At 47.4% G+C, this 20,850-nt stretch overlaps 1 protein-coding gene across 1 annotated transcript in view; it reads right to left on the bottom strand.

The window, feature by feature from the left end:
• Positions 1-20,593, bottom strand: part of det1 (DET1 partner of COP1 E3 ubiquitin ligase) — a 45,693-nt gene extending 25,100 nt beyond the window's left edge. Inside the window, exons 1-3 of the mRNA XM_084317765.1 lie at positions 20,342-20,593; positions 18,287-18,699; positions 17,362-17,628 (exon numbers count right to left, since the gene is read on the bottom strand). Of these exons, the coding sequence (XP_084173891.1) occupies positions 17,362-17,628; positions 18,287-18,610 (591 nt within the window). The 5' untranslated portion in view covers positions 18,611-18,699; positions 20,342-20,593. The remainder of the gene's footprint in view (positions 1-17,361; positions 17,629-18,286; positions 18,700-20,341) is intronic.
• Positions 20,594-20,850: the final 257 nt, after the last annotated feature.

Below are 20,850 nucleotides of genomic sequence, written 5' to 3'. Positions count from 1 at the left end.
AATGGACATTCGTTATTGATTTGCCTACGCATACTCCTTTGCCTTACAAGTGCATTCAAAGAATAATGTAAAGTATCCTATGTACCTTTTGCTCCATTAAATACTTGATTAATACCTTTGACTGGAACCGATTTCATTGTGGGAAGTGTTCATCATATTCATATATCGTGTACTGTATGGCCAGTAATTAAAGTACATAAAGCGGTAGTGGTTTAATGATACCATACTTATCAATACAGTCAGGGAATTGTACCCCTCAGTTACAATTGGTCCTTCGAGCCGGATGGTAACTAGTGTAATATTAATATAGTGGTATTAATATTGAAATGGCCTATGATGAACACTCCACAAAACGGTCCTCCTAAAGTAGATCGCCCGCAGCGTAGACGGCAGCCACCTCAGTACTTAGAGGATTACGTTGCCAGTATACTACCTAGCCTTCTACAGACGGTAAACGCGGAAAAAGTAGAAAGTAAAATTATGTCCGACCCTATCAACCAGGCTACCCCGCCAACAGAGGCCCTAGTGGGTTCTAATGTAACTGACCAAGCTCACGGTAGGGACCAGGAGGGAACTGACACGACTTTACCCCCCGCCAAGACCGAAGAAGTAGTCCCCGGAGAGCTCCAGGAGAAAGATAACCCTCCAGAAATGGAACTCTACCCGCAAGAAGAGGAGAGCACCCAGGAGATGGATCTCCAAGACTCGCCACAGGAGAGCAGATCTCCAACGAGTACTGCCAGGAGCGGATCACCTCAACCAGCGTCTTCCCCCAGCGGGGCGGACAAGATGCTGGCACAGGCATTCCTCGCCAGCCTAGCAGCCTCTACAGAGCGCGAACGACTCCAAGCACAGATGCTTAGCGAGCGCGAACAACTCCAAGCACAGATGCTTAGCGAGCGCAAACATTCTTCCATGGAAAGAGAACGCATTCAAGCGCAGCAACGGAGCGACGAAGATCGTATACGTCTAGAGATTAGACGCCTTCAGACGGAAGAGAATATGGTAAGAGACCGGGCCGAAGCAGAGCGCGCCGCCGCCGAAGCAGAGCGCGCCGCCGCCGAAGCCCAGCGCGCCGCTGCCGGTGCCCAAAGAGAAGCAGAGCGCGACATCGCTCTCACCAAGCGCGAACGATTACAAGCGCAGATAATGGAGCAGCTGATCGCCAGGGCGACACCCCCTCCCTCCGCACGGGGTTCCAGGGCCTCGTCAAGACACGGGTCAAGGGCACCCTCCCCTAACCGATTAAGCGACCCTGAGCCCGACCACCAGAGAGAGCCTATACCCCCCTCCGAACTCCTTCCCCGACCGGTCCCAGTGAGACCCAGCTACAAGGAAGGAACGGTATACACCGCGGAGAGGCTAAATAGACGACTACAGGATCTAGAGGACCTGACAGAGGAAGAAGAAGAGGGAGAGGAGGAGAGTCAAGCCCGACAGCAGCACAGTACTCCACAGGACCAGGAGGTCCAGTACAGCCCAGGTTCTACCCCCGCGGCTCTGCGCTACAGACCCCCGACTCAATTCACGGGTGAGATTGACGCACGACCAGTCCCGAGGAATAGCACCTGGATACGCGGGCCATGGTACCCTGCCGGTACCAGCCCACCGAGAGGCGTAAGAGGAGACTCGCCTAGGAGGCCTCTCTTCCAACGCTCACCGATGTGCCAGCCATCTACGGCATCATACATTGGCACACCAACGTTTCCAGACTTCACCCATGAGAACAGAGCACAGTACACGGAGCTACGGATGTGCTTAGAGACAATGATGGCTGATGTAGCTGATGAACGCCACAAGTATGCTATCCTATTGAAGCACCTCAAGGTGCCCCGAGCGCACAATATAGCGCTGGCCTATGCCACCTCTACTACCCCATACACAGCGGCTCTAGCAGCACTCGACCAAAGATATGGACGCATATGGGACTACGTAATACAAGAGATAAGGCATATTGACCGCCTACCCCCAGCAACAGACAATCGCTCACTAGACGACCTGTCTATCAAGGTACAATCCCTGGTAGGGATGCTGGGGGCGCAACGAGAAAAGGGTATGCATGAACTATACGCAAACTCTAATGTCTGTGCGCTCCGTCGAGACTGTGCTTACTTTTGTTAATATTTATAGTTTTTAGAGTTTTGTTTGTACCAACTGTTGGTGCATTTAATGTATATGACCGTCAGTCACTCATAGACATTGGATTACGGGAAACTTACCAACTGGATTACTCACTGGACCAGCTTTCCGAACCGCAACAATGGCCTGAAGAAATTCTCCGTAGATTAGGACCAGATCCTTTGGTCCTTGATCCCAGGAAAAGAGGACCCAGACGACGAGGAAAGAGAGCTGGAGTCCGTAACAGGCTGAGAACCAGGCGGCACAGGACACCACTACCCAGTATATTGCTAGCCAATGTACAATCAATTGACAATAAACTGGATGACATCCGAGCAAGGATTCAATATCAAAGAGACGTTAGGGACTGCAACGTTCTCTGCTTCACTGAAACGTGGCTCACGCCGGAGGTCCCAGACCACGCAATTCAACCGGCTGATCACTTCTTTATCCATCGCAAGGATCGGACATCAGAGTCCGGTAAACAACGTGGAGGAGGTATTGCCTTCATGTTTAACAAAAATTGGAGCGATCCAACTAACGTGAAGGAATTATCCAACCACTGCTCCCCAGACCTGGAATATATAACCATCAAGTGTCGTCCTTTCTTCCTCCCGAGGGAGTTAACGGCGATCATCCTGATCGGAGTGTATATTCCACCGCAAGCCAGCAACAACGCCGCGCTCTCCAGACTCCACGACGAGGTAAATAGAATACAAGTGGCGAATGTTAACGCCGCCATTCTGGTGCTGGGCGATTTCAACAGCGCCAATCTGAGAAAGGTATTACCTGACTTCTATCAGCATGTGACTTGCAACACCAGAGGCGGTAACATCCTAGATCACTGTTACACGCAATTTAAAGGTGGCTACAAGGCTCATTCTGATAGTGGCTTTGGTAAATCAGATCACGCGTCAATCTTTCTTTCACCAAAGTACAAACAGAGAATTAAAAGTACTCCCGTAGTCTCGCGAGAGGTGCAGAAATGGGATTTGACGTCAGAGGAGACGCTCCGGTCTGTGTTTCACTGCACAGACTGGAATGTGTTCCGCGACACAGATAACATTAATGTCTACACGGAGACAGTGCTGGACTATGTTTGTACTAGGGTGGAAGAAACAATCCCCACTACCACAATGAGAGTTTACCCAAATCAAAAACCCTGGGTAGACAAATCCGTCCGTGAAGCTCTGAGAGAGCGCACCAAAGCATACAACGAAGGCAACATGAATGACCACAAGGTGGCGCGATACAACGTAAGGAGGACAGTGTCAGAGGCCAAACGGCGCTACAGGGATAAAATTGAACTCCAGTTTGAACAAGCTGACTCTAGAGCTATGTGGCAGGGGCTCAAAACGATGACAGACTACAAAGGCGCCTCCCTCAAACTGAACAGTGACATCTCCTTAGCAAATGACCTCAATACCTTCTATGCGAGGTTTGATGCTGGTAATAACAACACCAGCTCACAAGCCACGGCAATGGGGGGGGGGGGGGTCGGCTGCTGATGGAGGCGCAGTGTTCAGGGTAACAGAGCATGAGGTGAGGCGGACCTTTAAAAAAGTGAATATCAGGAAGGCAGCAGGTCCGGACGGCATCCCCGGCCGCGTCCTAAAAGTCTGTGCCGACCAACTGGCCCCAGTATTCACTGACATATTTAACCTGTCCTTAGAACAGGCTGTCATCCCCACCTGCCTGAAGAAGTCCACTATTATCCCTGTACCCAAAAAATCCAAGCCTGCTTGCCTCAACGACTACCGCCCTGTAGCTCTCACCTCCATAGCCATGAAGTGCTTTGAGAAGCTAGTAAAGGGCTACATCTGCTCCTCCCTCCCCATCAACATGGACCCCCTGCAATTTGCATACCGCCCCAACAGGTCCACGGAGGACGCCATAGCCCATGTGCTGCACACAGCAGCATCACACCTGGACAAGAGGCAGGGGAACTATGTGAGAATGCTATTCATCGACTACAGCTCGGCATTCAATACCATAGTCCCCTCCATACTCATAGCCAAGCTCAGGGACCTGGGCTTGGGCTATGACCTCTGCCAGTGGGTCTTGGACTTCCTGACTGGCAGACCCCAGGTGGTGAGAGCAGGCAACTGCACCTCCTCATCCATCACCCTCAACATAGGGGCCCCCCAGGGCTGTGTTCTGAGTCCCCTCCTCTACTCCCTGTACACACACGACTGTGTGGCTCAGCGGAGTAGCAATACAATCATCAAATTTGCTGACGACACAGTGGTGGTGGGCCTGATCTCTGCCAACGACGAGAGGGCCTACCTGGAAGAGGTCAAGGTCCTGGCGGGATGGTGCCAGGAAAACAGCCTCTCCCTGAACGTCAGCAAAACAAAGGAGATGATTGTGGACTTCAGGAGGTCGGGGGTCAAGGACTACAGCCCCCTCAGCATCGACGGGGCACCGGTTGAGAGAGTCAACAGCTTTAAGTACCTCGGAGCCTACATATCCGAGGACTTGACATGGACCACACACATTGACAGTGTTGTGAAGAAGGCACGACAACGCCTCTACTTCCTCAGGCGCCTAAGGAAGTTCCAAGTCAGTCAGAAGATCCTTAAGAACTTCTACTCATGTACAATTGAGAGCATCTTGACCGGCAACATCACCTCCTGGTTTGGGAATAGCACTGCACAAGACCGAAGCAGACTACAAAGAGTGACACGTTCAGCCGAACGCACAATTGGAGGGGGGCTCCCCACCCTCCAGAACATTTACAACAAGCGTTGCACGGGCAAGGCTAAGAGAATCATTAAAGACTCCAGTCACCCGAACAACTGCCTCTTTGAACTGCTGCGGTCAGGCAAGCGATACCGGAGTCTCAAGGCGAGCACAGAAAGACTCAGAAGAAGCTTCTATCCCCAGGCCATCAGGCTGCTAAACGAACAATGAACGAACACTACACAACAACAACCACCAAACGCACATAGCACACACATCCACACGCACACACTCACTTTAAACAAACACACTGTAGCACCCACTCCACACACTTTATAGCACACACCCACTTTAAACAAACACACTGTAGCACCCACTCCCCACACTTTATATTTATTGATGAAGGATTGCACTACAACTCGTACACCTTACTGTAAATTGTACCTAAAATTGTACCTCATCCCATTTCTGCTTTGCACTAGATAGTACTGTACATTAGTACACTGCATAGTATTGTATATTATATGGTAACTCAGAACATTGTACATATGTCTATACCGAACACTGTGACCTCATTTTTCTTCTTCTAAATTACATGCTATATTATGTTATTGATACTATCTTGTCTAGCACAGTCTCTGGAGCGTAACAGTAAGAAGCATTTTGTATGAAAGTATTCTGTACTTCTGTATGACAACTATTAAAGAACTTGAACTTGAGAGGATTTTAGAGAAGCTTCCGCCCGCCCGACAAGAGCGCTTCAGGCGGCAAAGAGACCACCGTGATCCTAACGGTCCCGAGCCATCCCTCCTAGACCTAGCCGACTTCCTGGCGAGAGAAGTCAGCAGCCTGCGATTGGATACGTTCGTGCGGAGCACACCAAGCTCCAGAGAGGGACCTAGGAGAGCAAACGATGGCCGAAGATTGGTGACTGTCATGCACCAATCAGAACCAGTACCGAGCAGCAAGAACCACAGTACCCCCTCGATGAAAGAGAAGTGGAAGATGGTGTGCCCGTACTGCGAGAAAGAACACTGGTTGTCACAATGTGACACATTCAAGAAGATGACCGCCGACGAAGTGGGTCAATGGATAAAGTCCAACCGACGCTGTTACCGATGTGCGAGCAGTCACATGGCAGCCGAGTGCCGCTTAAAGAAGAGGTGTAGTCGGTGTGACGGAGCCCACCTAGATGTCCTACACGACAGTAACAGAAGAAAGACCGCACCCTCAAACAGCACAAAGGCAAGTGTTATGTACATTGACCCCGCCAGCAGCGGGGGCGCCCGAGTGCTCTTAAAGGTGGTCCGCGTAACACTGAGTTACCAAGACAAGGTCATGGACACTTACGCCGTCCTTGACGACGGGTCAGAGAAGACCCTTCTCCTCGCATCCGCTGCGGCCCAGCTGGGGCTGCGGGGGAGCGAAAACCAGATGACAATTCGGACAATAAGAAGAGATCTAAAGACGATAAAGGGCGAGAATGTCTCCTTCACTATCGCAGCAAGCGGGCAGCCAGAGAGACGGTATAGGATTACTAATGCTTTCACCAACCAAGAAATAGGCCTGTCGCAGTACACCTACCCCATCGCCAAGCTGATGGATAAATATGTGCACCTGCGTCAACTACCTATCCCGCTCATAGACGGTGCCACCCCGACCCTGCTGATAGGCTCCGACCATGCAGACCTCATCGTCCCGATTGACCGGGTCCACACAGGGCCCAGAGGCTGTCCTGCAGCAGTCGAGACCCGCCTAGGATGGACATTACAAGGCCCCCTCGCTAAGTCTCTTAACCGAACAGCAGCCACTAGCTGCCTCCACTCCAGAGTGACAGAAGAAGACACCACCCTCCTACAGCACGTCGAGAGGCTATGGACACTAGAGACAATGCCCTTTAAGAACGAAAAGAAAGACATTCGTTCCAAGGAAGACATTTACGCCATAGCACTCCTCGAGCAAGGGACAAAGAGAGTCAAAGTCAACGGAGTGATGAGATACGCAACTCCACTCTTGAGGCGAGAGGGTATGCCCACCTTCCACGCCCCAAAAGAAGCGACGGAGCGGTATCTATTGAACACAGAGCGGCGCCTAGCCAGAGACCCCGCTCAAGAGACTGTGTACCGCGCTGAGATTAACAAGTGAATCACAGCGGGACACATAAAGAAAATTGACTGGCGACGTCGTGCGCTGCTCCGCGCCTCCCTGATCAAAGACGGCTTTGATCTCCGGCAGCGGGCCAGCAGCGACCCCCCAGTATTGCGCAGCCTCTCCCCAGAGGACAAGCCCCTGCTGCGGTTCCTATGGAGAGAGAGGATCGGGGATGAGCAACCAGCCATCTATCAATGGGAAGTCCTCCCTTTCGGAACCACATGCAGCCCATGCTGTGCTACGTTTGCACTGCAAAAACACGTCGCAGAGGACCGAGCAGCTGATGAAGAGGTCCGAAAAAGTGTAGAAAATAGTTTCTACGTGGACAACTGTCTGCAAAGCGTCTCGACGCCAGAAGAAGCCGAGGCCCTTCTACTCAAGCTCCGCGCCTCCCTGATCAAAGGCGGCTTTGATCTCAGGCAGTGGGCCAGCAGCGACCCGCAAGTATTGCGCAGCCTCTCCCCCGAGGACAAGGCAGCAAGCAGCGAGACCTGGATGGCGACCATCCCAGGAGAAGCCCAAGAAATGACATTAGGACTAGTCTGGCGCTTCAAAACAGACTCGCTCCATTATAAACACACACCCCTGACCAAGGAGCAGGGAAGGTCGACTGCACTACCGACCACCAGACGGAGTGTATACAGAACACTCGCCAGACAATATGACCCGTTGGGATGTATTCTACCTTACACCACCAGGGCAAAGATGATTGTAAGAGCGTTATGGGACAAGGACCAGGGCTGGGACGACCCCATACCCGAACACCTTGCATCCACATGGAGAGAGTGGGAGACGGAACTCAGCTCACTCCCAGGTGTTAACATACGCCGCAGCTACTTCCCACCCACAGTGAGGCCAGAGACGTGCCAGATGGACCTGCACGTTTTCAGCGACGCCTCCGAAGTAGCCTACGGTTCGGTGGCCTACTTGCGTGCCCGAGAGGAGGGAGGAGAAATACATACTGCTTTCATCCTGGCTCGCTCAAGAATAGCCCCACGAAAGCAACAATCTATCCCGCGTCTAGAGCTCTGCGCAGCCCTAGCAGGAGCGCACCTCGCCACGTTAATCCAACGTGAACTCACCATTCCGGTGCAAAGAACAATCTTGTGGTCAGACTCCACGACAGTACTCACATGGATCCGGTCTGATTCGTGCAGATACAAGGTCTTCGTGGGAGTCAGAGTCACAGAGATTCAAGATTTAACAGAAGTAGCAAGCTGGAGGTATGTGGACACTAGAGCTGCCGCGATTACCGCATTACCGCGGTATCGCTGTTACATCACGGCCACCGCAGAGTAGGCTGAATACCGCGTCACCGCTGTTTTTTATAATAATAATAATAAATTATCCTCCTCTCGTTGGGCTTGCGGCTCTGCAGATATACCCTACTCCTCTCTCGAGGTTCCAAGCGACCCTATTGGGTACCAGAAAAGTCATGTGAAACATTGCAGACCACTGATTGGTCAGAAGAGAGTCGCGTCACACGTTGTAGCGTCATGCAGTGTGTTACCACCAATCGGCAAGCGAGTATTAGGTTTTTACTTCCTGAATGTCAGATCATCACAACACGGCTAATAACGTTAGCTTTAACTCTCCGCCGGAGTGGACTACGATCGCTCCTAAGGAGTACTAAACGAGACATAATGATTTTACTGTCTGCAACGAATGTTATAATAAAAGCCCTTCGTTCTATACACTTGTCTGATTGAAAACTTTATTAACAGACCGCAGAATGGGACAACTCGGCACGCTCTGAGCAAAGAAAGGAACTGAGATATGAATAGAGTATTGCTTGCCTTGCTATTGTCCGGTAAATACGCTGATGTTATTGAACGTATAACTATATAATGTTAATGCCACAAAACGAATGCCTTTATTATAAAGTAGTAACTTTATAGTAATAATAATAAGAAAGGGTCGGGGGGGTTAGGGGTAACCACCCCTGCCCGCGACACCGAGTGAACGGCGCACGACCAGAGGGTAAACTTCGAATCCGTGTTTCACTTTCAATAACTAATGCGTGCTTGCCGAATCCCAAACAATATTCATGCTGCAAAGTCATCCTCTAAAAATAGACATTTAGACTAGAGGCAGGCTATATGCTATAAAGAGTAGACTACTACTAAAAAAAAAAATGCATTCAAACTTTTTTTTTTAATTTTTTGTGTGCATAACCGCGGCGGTAGGAAATATTTTGCAAATTTGTGCGGTAAGGAAATAATCAATACCGCGGCAGCTCTAGTGGACACAAAACACAACCCAGCTGACGTCATCACCCGGGGAATGTCCCTGGATGACCTCACCCGTCACAACCCATACAGTGACGGACCAGAGTTTCTCAAGCTCCCGGAAGAAGAGTGGCCTACACCCACCCCACGGGAGGCGAGTAAAGAGGAGGCAGAAAACAAGAAATCTATGTTCTGTGGATTGAACACACTCGTCTCCACAAACCCCGACATAGACGATTGCCTCACCCTAGAGAGTGCGCAGCTAAAGACATTTCTGTGGCACCACCCAGAGGTTCAGCCCACTACTGACATTTCAGCAGCTGACTACGAAGAAGCAGAACTTCTTCTACTACAACGAGCCCAGAGAGACTCGTTCCCCGATGAGCTAGACTGTCTACAGGGAGCAAAGCCCGTCCCATCAGACAGCAGACTGCTCCACCTAGCACCCGAGAGCGACGCCCATAGTCTCATCAGAGTGGGTGGTCGTCTGCGGAGAGCCCCAGACTTACCGGATGACGTCAAGTACCCGATAGTCTTGAACAGCCGACACAAGGTCACAGAGCTGATCATAAAGAAATACGACGAGGATGTGCACCACGCAGGGGCAGAGAGAGTCTTCGCGGAGATCAGACGTCGTTATTGGATACTGCAAGGGAGAGAAGCAGTGCGGCGCTTCCAGCGAACCTGTCTAGACTGTCGTAAGTGGCGAGCGCAGCCCAGTATACCCCGGATGGCTGACCTACCTCCCTGTCGCCTCCGACTCGGCGACAAGCCTTTTCACTCCACCGGTATGGACTGTTTCGGCCCGCTGTATATAAAGAAAGGAAGAAGAACCGAGAAGCGGTGGGGTATTGTATTCAAATGCATGACCACCCGAGCGATACATATAGAACTCCTTCCAACCATGAGCACAGACTCATTCCTTATGGCCTTCCGAAGATTCACATCGCGGAAAGGCAAACCGTCTATATTGTTGTCTGATCACGGGACAAACTTCAAAGGCGGAGAAAGAGAGCTGAGAGAGAGCTTCCAAGCTATGGGCCCAGAACTTAAGACCCACCTCGCTCCATCCCAGATTGACTTCCAGTTTAATCCCCCGAACGCACCTCACTTCGGTGGAACTTGGGAACGAGAAGTACGTTCAATGAAGACAGCCCTGTACGCCGTGCTTGGGGCCCAGACCGTGGCGGAAGAAGTCCTAATGACAGTCCTCACGGAGATCGAGGGAGTATTGAACTCAAAGCCCCTCGGTTACGTCTCAAGTGATGTAGCAGATGTCGACCCAGTCACCCCCAACACACTCTTGATGGGGCGGCTAGACCCCGTGCTACCCCAGACAATGTACAGGCCTGAAGAAGCGAACGGCCGAAGAATGTGGAGGTACAGTCAAGTATTGGCTGACAAGTTTTGGAACAGCTTCCTACTCCACTACCTACCGTCTCTACAGACCCGCCAGAAATGGGTAAAAGAGAGAGACAATTTGACAGAAGGAACAGTCGTCATGATTATCGACCAGTCACTACCCCGAGCTATGTGGCCGGCTGGCCGCGTAAGCAAAGTGATCACCGGTGCCGACGGAAAGGTCCGAGCAGCTGAAGTGCTCGTCCAAGGGCGGACCTACACCCGACCCGTGGCGAGGCTAATAGAACTGCCAAGGCTCCCCGATACTATCGATGACGACCATGACCCCATGACTTTGTGAACTGACTGACCCTCACAGCAGACATTGAGTAGTGGACAGTGCGGTTAATCTGTCTCTGCTTAGCTAATTAGGTGGGACTAATTAGGGGGCGGCTGTTTACGAAGGATCAGATTAAACCGAATATATATATTTATTTATTGATATATATTGCATAGTATTTGTATATCGTTTGATATCCCTTGTATATTCCTTGTACATATACACGGAATATCCCTTTAGTCCAGCCCATAATAGTTCATTCTCCTATTGGACAGCGGTCCACCGGCGCCAGGGACCGGCCCCCGGAGCCAAGTTCAAAGTCACCGACACGACATGTCTGTACTTGCCCCGGCCCTGCCCAGGGATACGGCGACAGAAATGAGAGTGGCACTATTTGTGCACCGTGCGTATAAATACGGCGCAGGTGAATGTAGAAGCCCCTTAGCCCCTTACCTCCGTACCCTTCGTCCTTTTAGTATGTTACTCACTAAGTGAAGCCTCACCCACGATACAACGTGCGGTGAAGTATGGCCTGTTTGGCCTCAGAATAGAGCATCGAGACCGCGTGCGAATTAGTAACTGAATTGTCAGAGTTTGGCGCTATACCGTCGAGTGCGACATATTTCTATTGAGTCTTTAATAGTCTATTTGTGTATAGTGTATCGTGCGGTTAGAATTCTATAGTGACGAGCATCTCCAACGCTTTCTCGTATTAGCTAGAGTTCTTATCCAGGCTGGACCGACCGCATGGCGCTTTCACCCGAGGAGACCTAGGAGAGAACCGTATGGACATGTACACTGGATTAATCTACCCGACGACTACATAGCCCTTTGCGGCTGGAATATATTTGCTTTGGTCCTATGATTTATGGAGCGGATAATCGCCGACGCCTGCACGTGTTGGATTTACCCCGAGAGGAGTCAAGTCGAGTCGGCGCTCAGAGAGCCTGAGGCCGCCTAGCTTTCTTCACTGTAGAGCTACAGTCTACAAGAGAACCAAGCTGTATTCGTCTGTGGATCAAGAGACTACTGCACCGGCTTCTCTACCTGAAGTCTCCCTAGTCATCGTTGACCAGACGTCCTACTACCGACAGATCTTCTACTCCCTTGCTGGCTTACAACCAGTGGGAACCCTTTCCAGTATCGCCCGCTATTACTAGTGTACGATAGATATAATTCCCTAAGATTCAGGTTGTATAATTACCTCCTGCGTAACCAGAGAATGGACATTCGTTATTGATTTACCTACGCATACTCCTTTGCCTTACAAGTGCATTCAAAGAATAATGTAAAGTATCCTATGTACCTTTTGCTCCATTAAATACTTGATTAATACCTTTGACTGGAACCGATTTCATTGTGGGAAGTGTTCATCATATTCATATATCGTGTACTGTATGGCCAGTAATTAAAGTACATAAAGCGGTAGTGGTTTAATGATACCATACTTATCAATACAGTCAGGGAATTGTACCCCTCAGTTACACTCAATAATCGAATTGAATCGAATACACACACAATAGAGTAGGACTCCTTCTTGAGGTTCCATTCACCTTATCAATCTGAGGAGGAGGCTCTGTACTCTGAGGAGGCTCCCTCACATGGAAGGAGAGTCCCAACTCACAGAAGGCCCGAATAGGAGCTTCGTGAGGAGGAGCCCTGACCACCCCCCGAAACAGATCCATCATATGGACCTGAACAGCACACGGAAGTCCTACCAACAGAGACGCGCACAGTGACGTACTCTATGGCGGGGGAATTTCTGCGGTGCACACGCCCAATATTCCAGGGCGTGGGACCAGGAACCCCCCCCCCTCACCCTGTAACGTGCCGAACCGCAACGTGACAGGAACCTTGAAGGACAGGTGGGTTTACCCCTGACCAACAGAAAAAAGGGGGAGGAAAGGTTACCAGTTCACCCCTTTATGACCCCACACCCATGATACGATGTAATGACAAAAAGAGTATGACGCAGTCATAGTCAGCTCCATGAAGCGTCTAACAGCTTCACACAGCGCATGTGCTAACCTGCTATCTGATTTTTACTAAGGAAAAAACACAGAATAGAGAGGGCTCTCCAAGAGCCCCGGTACCAAACTTACACATGTGCTTCTGTGGCCAGCCCAACCCAGTTGTAGGTCACATGACACACACAACCCATCATCACCTACAAAAGAATGGCAAAAACACTCTACAGAGGAACGCCGTTTTTCATAATGAGAGAATACATAATTCTCGATTAGTATCGGCCACATGCCTTGCTAAGCACACACGAAAAGCGACCAAACAATCTTTTCCTTTAGGAAAATAAAGTTCCTCAAGCAGTTTTAGCACAACCTCAGCAATCAAGCTAAGGGTTACATCATATCCCTACCACACAGTGACACAATATAGTGTAACAACATGTCTGAGAGGAGGATGAAGAAGTCCCCAGGGAACCGGGGGGAAACACAACCCTCCTACTTTACTCTTAATACGGCCAGTTGAACAGGTAAACCTGTTAATATGTGAACACACTGTTCATTGTCATTACAGGTTGAGAAAAGAATCATTCTTTACTCATATGTCACTAAGTATAGCTTTATAGGTTAGTTTAACCCCCTTAGTTGTGAGTACACAGTACATAAACACACATGATGTTTCTCAACACAACAAACCAGATCATTTTCACATCTGTAACAATCAACCCGATTTGCATGGAGAAGCTAAATACCAGTGACAAGACAATTCACACATAACTTGCATCGTATCCTAAATGTAGTGCAGCAACACTCGTTTTGGAAAACATCGTTATTTACAAAACATTTAGAAGGGAAAGCAAGAAGAAGTGCTCAAGGTCTGGTCAGACCTTGCCTACCTTGAGCGCAGATCAAGCGAAACTGCAGTCTCTAACAAGGCACCGTAGTAAACACAGCCGTTCTGTGTTGTCGACCTGGGCAGCGTCGCCGCTCCATCCCGCCGCTACGGTCCCCCTTGTTGACGCAGTCCTTGCCGTCCTGGCTCAGGGCAGGTTCGACGAACATCCTCTGTCAAAGATGACGTCGTAGTCAAGAGTGTTTAAAACATGTTATAATCAAAGCACGTTCAACAGTGTAGCATTAAGCTAACGGCCGCCCTCGGCCGATAGCAGCAAGCTAACGTTTCCTAGCCTAGCCTAGGTAGGCCACAACTAGCACGCAAGCTAACGTTTCCTAGCCTAGTGATCACAACAGGCTAGCGCCGCAGCTAACAGCTGACTGGCTAACAGTAGGCCACCACTAGCACGTAAGCTAAGCAGCTATCACCTGAACTTGTACACAATGATATAACAATCACTCAGACAGGCCGCCGTTCTGAAACCCTCCTCACTGTTTAAGAGAGAAGAGAAACGAAATGTTAACACAGTTTTACAACGGTGATTTTACCAACACCCGGCGGGGCCAGCACAATTCCCATGGGCTGTAGCTGACTTGAACACAGATCTTCCACTAACGAACATCCATGCCCATATTTCCTCGTGAGGGAATACTCTCATTTGTATATGAAAGACGGGGCCTCACGGTGACAGAGAAACATCCACTCGTCCAGAAAACACAGGGATCACCAGTGTTATTGGTCGTGGCCCACTAGTTAATTATAATGGGCTTCAGACCAAGGTCTTCCGCCGTCGCCTAAGAGGCTGAACAAAAGACCCTAGTCTGGGGCCGGTTTTCATAAACATTGTCAGCTAGCCCCCATAGCACTAACAGACAAGCAGAGCTCGCAAGCAAAACATCACTCACCAAACCTGGAACCCACCGCTTCTCACAACAGCGGCGCGTCCTACAGTCCAGCTGTGCCTTTACCGCAACCAGCACACAGCAAGGACTGCAGTTGGAAGGCATGTAGCGGCGCGAACTCCCAATACGAAAACCGGTGGAGGATTTTTAGAATGATCATCATCTTCCAGACACTACAGTACGAAGACAATATCGCCATATTTTCTCGAATATAGTGAGAGAGAAAATAAAGATATGATGTCAATGTATCTCTTGTTTTCCAACTCTTCTCCTACTATCACATTCACGTCAAGTGGGGATCTACCGAGGCACTTCCTTGTGGTGAAAGCGAGAAAGGAGGAGAGCAGGTGACCACACACCTGCTTATGTAGGTGAGCTGATAGGGGTGTGGTCAGACAAATATTGGGATTAAAGGTACATTGTGGTCTTTATTCAGTGCGCGTGCACGTGTGCGAGGGCAGTGCTAGAGTGACGCCGAGCGGATCCACTATGAAACAGAACTTAAATATACTGTTGCGTAAAACATTTGCAAAAACACTGATATAAACCATGTTTACTGGGGATTTATTCTGATCTTATTGTAAAAGAGAGTGGGCAGTTAACCAGATGCTCACACTTTCTTTGTTGACACCATAGAAATGTGGGGTGTATTCATATTAGAGCTGGGCCGTTAACGGCGTTAACGTGCTGTGTTAACGCCCTGCTTCACATTCACACAGTTCCATTCACACCTGGGAGCTGCCCAGTACAACCACAGTTGACACCATTGGCCACTGAGCAATTCCACTGGAGCAGTTGATTCAAGCCATGTCACATAGTTCAAGTTTGAAATGATTCTTTCTGTTTTGCTCCTGAGAGTGCTAGATACTGTACTGGTAATATTATTTATTTGTGTTAACTTCTGAATAAAACAACTTATTAAACACAAGTACATCTTATTGAACATTATTTTGATATTTCATTACCAATTATCATAGCAAAACAGCTTTTTCAAACAGTCTGTAATGCATTTTGGAAACGGGAGATGGGCTCATGGTGTAATGGGCCACCTGGCCTGAGAAACATAAGGAGGAAAGAAAAAGTAAGGACTTACTTCTGGTCATTATTTGGGTAGAACACACATATTTTGAATGCCTTCGGCAGTTTTTTTTTTTTTTTTAGCCATTTTAATCTAGATTAATCTAGATTAAATCCAGGGTTGCAGATAGATTAATCTAGATTAAAAACATTAATCTATGCCCACCTCTAATTCATATATACATAAAAAAATTGTTTGTTCTGTAAATACAAAACAAGCTCTTTAGAATCATCATAACCTTATTGTAAATCGCAACGTAGGTAAAACCTAAAAGCCACAAAATACAGCAAATGTGGACCTATTTTCTAGTAACGAGAGTTCAGTCGACCAACTAGAGAAGGAAGACATGCCTCCATTCGTTTTTTCTTTAAATTAAGGATTGGGGCTTTAGCCGTTTCACTATCACACTACAAAGGGTTAACCGTCTGTAGTGTGGTTGTGAAAGGTTAACCTTCTGTAGTGTGGTAGTGAAAGTGTTAACCCTTTGTAGTGTGGTAGTGAAAGGGTTAACCTTCTGTAGTGTGGTGGTGAAAGCGTTAACCCTTTGTAGTGTGGTAGTGAAAGGGTTAACCTTATGTAGTGTGGTAGTGAAAGTATTAACCTTCTGTAGTGTGGTAGTGAAAGGGTTAACCTTCTGTAGCATGGTAGTGAAAGGGTTAACATTATGTAGTGTGGTAGTGAAAGGGTTAACATTATGTAGTGTGGTAGTGAAAGTATTAACCTTCTGTAGTGTGGTAGTGAAAGGGTTAACCTTCTGTAGTGTGGTAGTGAAAGATTAACCTTCTGTAGTGTGGTAGTGAAAGGTTAACCGTCTGTAGTGTGGTAGTGAAAGGGTTAACCTTATGTAGTGTGGTAGTGAAAGTATTAACCTTCTGTAGTGTGGTAGTGAAAGGGTTAACCTTCTGTAGCATGGTAGTGAAAGGGTTAACATTATGTAGTGTGGTAGTGAAAGGGTTAACATTATGTAGTGTGGTAGTGAAAGTATTAACCTTCTGTAGTGTGGTAGTGAAAGGGTTAACCTTCTGTAGTGTGGTAGTGAAAGGTTAACCTTCTGTAGTGTGGTAGTGAAAGGTTAACCGTCTGTAGTGTGGTAGTGAAAGGGTTAACATTATGTAGTGTGGTAGTGAAAGTATTAACCTTCTGTAGTGTGGTAGTGAAAGGGTTAACCTTCTGTAGTGTGGTAGTGAAAGGTTAACCTTCTGTAGTGTGGTAGTGAAAGGTTAACCGTCTGTAGTGTGGTAGTGAAAGGGTTAACCTTCTGTAGTGTGATAGTGAAAGTATTAACCTTCTGTAGTGTGGTAGTGAAAGGGTTAACCTTCTGTAGTGTGGTAGTGAAAGGTTAACCTTCTGTAGTGTGGTAGTGAAAGGTTAACCTTCTGTAGTGTGGTAGTGAAAGGGTTAACCTTCTGTAGTGTGGTAGTGAAAGGTTAACCTTCTGTAGTGTGGTAGTGAAAGGGTTAACCGTCTGTAGTATGGTAGTGAAAGGGTTAACCGTCTGTAGTGTGGTAGTGAAAGGGTTAACCGTCTGTAGTGGTAGTGAAAGGGTTAACCGTCTGTAGTGTGGTAGTGAAAGGGTTAACCGTCTGTAGTGGTAGTGAAAGGGTTAACCGTCTGTAGTGTGGTAGTGAAAGGGTTAAAGTGATGTTGAGGACTGCTTCTCGTTACCTCAAAGAAATAGGGTGGGGGCTCCTCTGGAACGTACACCGCCGAGCCCACGATGACATAGCGACAGTCATCTGTGAACAGACTACACTCCCGGTTCAGGTGCTCTCCATTAGATGCCACGTTTGTGACGTGAAGTAAGGAGAAGAAGCGCTCGAACAGGCGGCCTCGGATGTTGAGGGAGCGCTGGTCGTTGGCGGTGGAGAGGGTCTCTCCCTCCTGTCCTCTGAGCAGGTCCTGAGCCGCTTGGCAGCCCTGGTACTCATAGACCTGGAACGAATGTATCTAGGTTATGTCATTATACACGTACCTAGAATAAATGTATCCAAGTTAGGTGGGTCATTATATTCATACCTGTAATAAACATAACTATGTTAAACCCTGATACTAATACTCCTGTAATAAACATAACTATGTTAACCCCTGATACCAATACACCTGTAACTAATAAACATAACTAACTACCGGTATGTTAAACCCTGATACAAAACACATGTAATAAACATAACTAGGTTAAACCCTGATACTAATACACATGTAATAAACATAACTAGGTTAAACCATGATACTCATACACATGTAATAAACATAACTAGGTTAAACCATGATACTCATACCTGGAATGAATGTATCCAAGTTCAACTCTGATACGCCCAGACTTTGAATAAACATATTTATGTTAAGCCCTGACACTCGCACTCCTGGAAAGAATGTATCCAAGTTAAATCCGGATACAATAAAAATGGCATGGTAGGGCTAGACCATTTTGTAATTTCTGTCTTGAGATTTTTCTCACATTCACACAGAAGTGTATGTTCAGAAGATTGTGTTTTTTATCCTGGTATATACAGTAGACAGCACTGAGAAAGTCAATGAAAATGGAGATTAGATGCATTTCAACGTTTCCTTACCCCCTTCCTGTTCTTACCTCCAGAGAGGTCTGGTCAGAGGAGAAGGCGATGAAGCAGCGTCCGTCCGGCGAGAACTTCCTGAGGAAGCAGGGTGGTTTCTCCACGTTGACCACCGTGAAGTTGGGGAACAGGTTCTGGTGGAAGCAGCGGACTCTGTACCAGTGTGCCCCGGGCCGGCCCGAGCAGATCCTCCGCCTCTCCAACCGATGGACCACGTTCTGGTTCTGGATGCGTCTGGGCTTCAGGGTCGGGGAGTCGTCCTCCATAGCTGTGATAGACGTGGGGACCGGACTGTGTCTCGCATTGGCTGGTTTCCTCTCACACCATTTTGTCTCTTCCATCGGACTTTGCCAGCTGTGCTCGTTCAGCAGGAGGGACACTATCGCTGCTTTTCTTTTGTAGAATGGCTGCCGATCGGATCTGTGTGTGACTGATTGATTGATTGAAAACGTTATTAACAGATTGCAGAATGGGTACAGTACACTTGCAGTGGTTCCCAAAGTCGGGGTCGCGACCCAAAGGTGGGCCGCGAGCAGCCACGGATGGGCCGCGAGATGATTAAAAAAAAAAAAAAAAAAAAAAAAAAAAAAAAAAATTGTCAGGCCACTGAACTTAGAAGCAGGCCAGGACAGTGTTTCTAGTTGTATTCTAAAATTCTATTCTATTGTATTCTAAAATGTGACTATATGGTTTTATATTAACTTAATAAATAAACAAAAACGAAAAATCTACTTATTTCAACGAACATTTCAAACTAAATAACAGATTATGCACATAAAACGCTGAAAACAACCGAAGCAACAATAGTATTTTAATGAGGCTATTATTATTATCATTATTATTTTGCAACAAGTTAGCCCTCTCATAAATAGCACATATAAATGAATAACTAACTTGAACTAACTTAATAGGATTGAAGTGATATTTGGCTTAAAAAATCGGTCGCCTGGCAAAAAAAAAAAAAAAAAAAACAGACGATGTGCATTGGGCCGCGGCTCTATGACGCCTTATTTTCTGGGCCCCGGCCTTAAAAGTTTGGGAACCCCTGCAGTACAGTACAGCTCAATACATACAATTGTTAAGGGGATGCAGACCAGAGAAAGACTTTCGTCTTGTTTACATCAGGGTCCCCCATTTTCAATTCATCAGGACATATATGACATACAGATAGACAGTACTGCTACATCTATACATTTATGACATACCAGATTTGCAAATACAGTACTGTTTGTGATACAAAAAGAGTCCAGAAAAGAGTGTATATACATTTGATGTAGAAACTGTACATTGGAGGAGGTTGGGTAGGTGGGGTGGGGGGGGGACACTGTACAACTGTACAAGCAAAACTGTACATTGGAATATTGACAAAACCATACTTCGTCATTTACTGTACATTGGAGGGGGTTGGGTTGGGACATTTACAGGGGCCAGTTTTTCGAATTGACGACAAGTGAAAGCATTGATTGATTGAAAATTGTATTAACAGATTGCAGAATGGGTACAATACAGTACGGCTCAATACACACAATTGTTAAGGGGATGCAGACCAGAGAAAGACTTTTGTCTTGTTTACATCAGGGTCCCCCATTTTCAATTCATCATAGCAAAGCATTCATAGTTAAATGAGTAGCCTGCCCTACACGATAAGAGACTACCGTGCAGACAGGTAGTCTCGGATTGTGCTCTGGAATTATCCATGTATGTAGTTATGATTCATTCACAGTTGTAGCCTATTGTTGAGGCTGGGTTATTTAAAAATGATTAGCTGTATGGTAACAGAGGACACCTACAGTATGTATAATAAGGTTAGTGGAGAGATTGATTGATTGATTGATTGAAAACTTTATTAACAGATTGCAGAATGGGTACAATACAGTAGTACAGCTCAATACACACAATTGTTAAGGGGATGCAGACCAGAGAAAGACTTTCGTCTTGTTTACATCAGGGTCCCCCATTTTCAATTCATCAGAATGGGACGAGGAAACGTAGGCAGGTAAAGTACATTAATACCTAATTATATTAACATATAGTCAGCAATATATATTTGATGCGATGAGCTAGTAACTTACTTGTTGCTTTAGAAAGTCAACTGTGCCGCTCATCAGGTGGTGTTGTTGTTACTTGATTTACAAAGTTCACACTGCTGCTAGTTAGCTTACTTACTGGTGCAGAGATGCAGACGAGCTGACGTTAGCTGCTTGTGTGCAACGGGTCGCGGAGAAACTCTCTTTCTCTTTAAACTAAAAATGTATTATCTGGCATATTTGTGGAAGCAGCTGCGTTTTTTTTGCAGAGATAGTTAGACAGCTAAATAGTGACAGTTTGTCTACTGTAGCAACACTAGATGACTGAACTGTAGAAGAAGAGACTGCTGATCTCTGTGGTTTTCATTGTTTATCTGCAGCTCAGCAGCGGTGGATTCTGACAGCGCCTCCACAATCTATTCAGGTTTCAAATAGTATTGCTCTTGGTACTAATGAAGATTCAAGATTCAGCTCTTTATTTGTCACACGTCTTCATGCATGAAGCATGATACAATACAGTATACTTCTTTGGTTTCTCAACCTTACAGCGGTGA

This window comes from Notolepis coatsorum (genome assembly GCF_963971535.1).
Source record: "Notolepis coatsorum genome assembly, chromosome: 6".
NCBI classification, from domain to species: domain Eukaryota; kingdom Metazoa; phylum Chordata; class Actinopteri; order Aulopiformes; family Paralepididae; genus Notolepis; species Notolepis coatsorum.
Note: the sequence above shows the minus strand (reverse complement) of the source record. Positions and strands in the feature narration are given on the sequence as shown.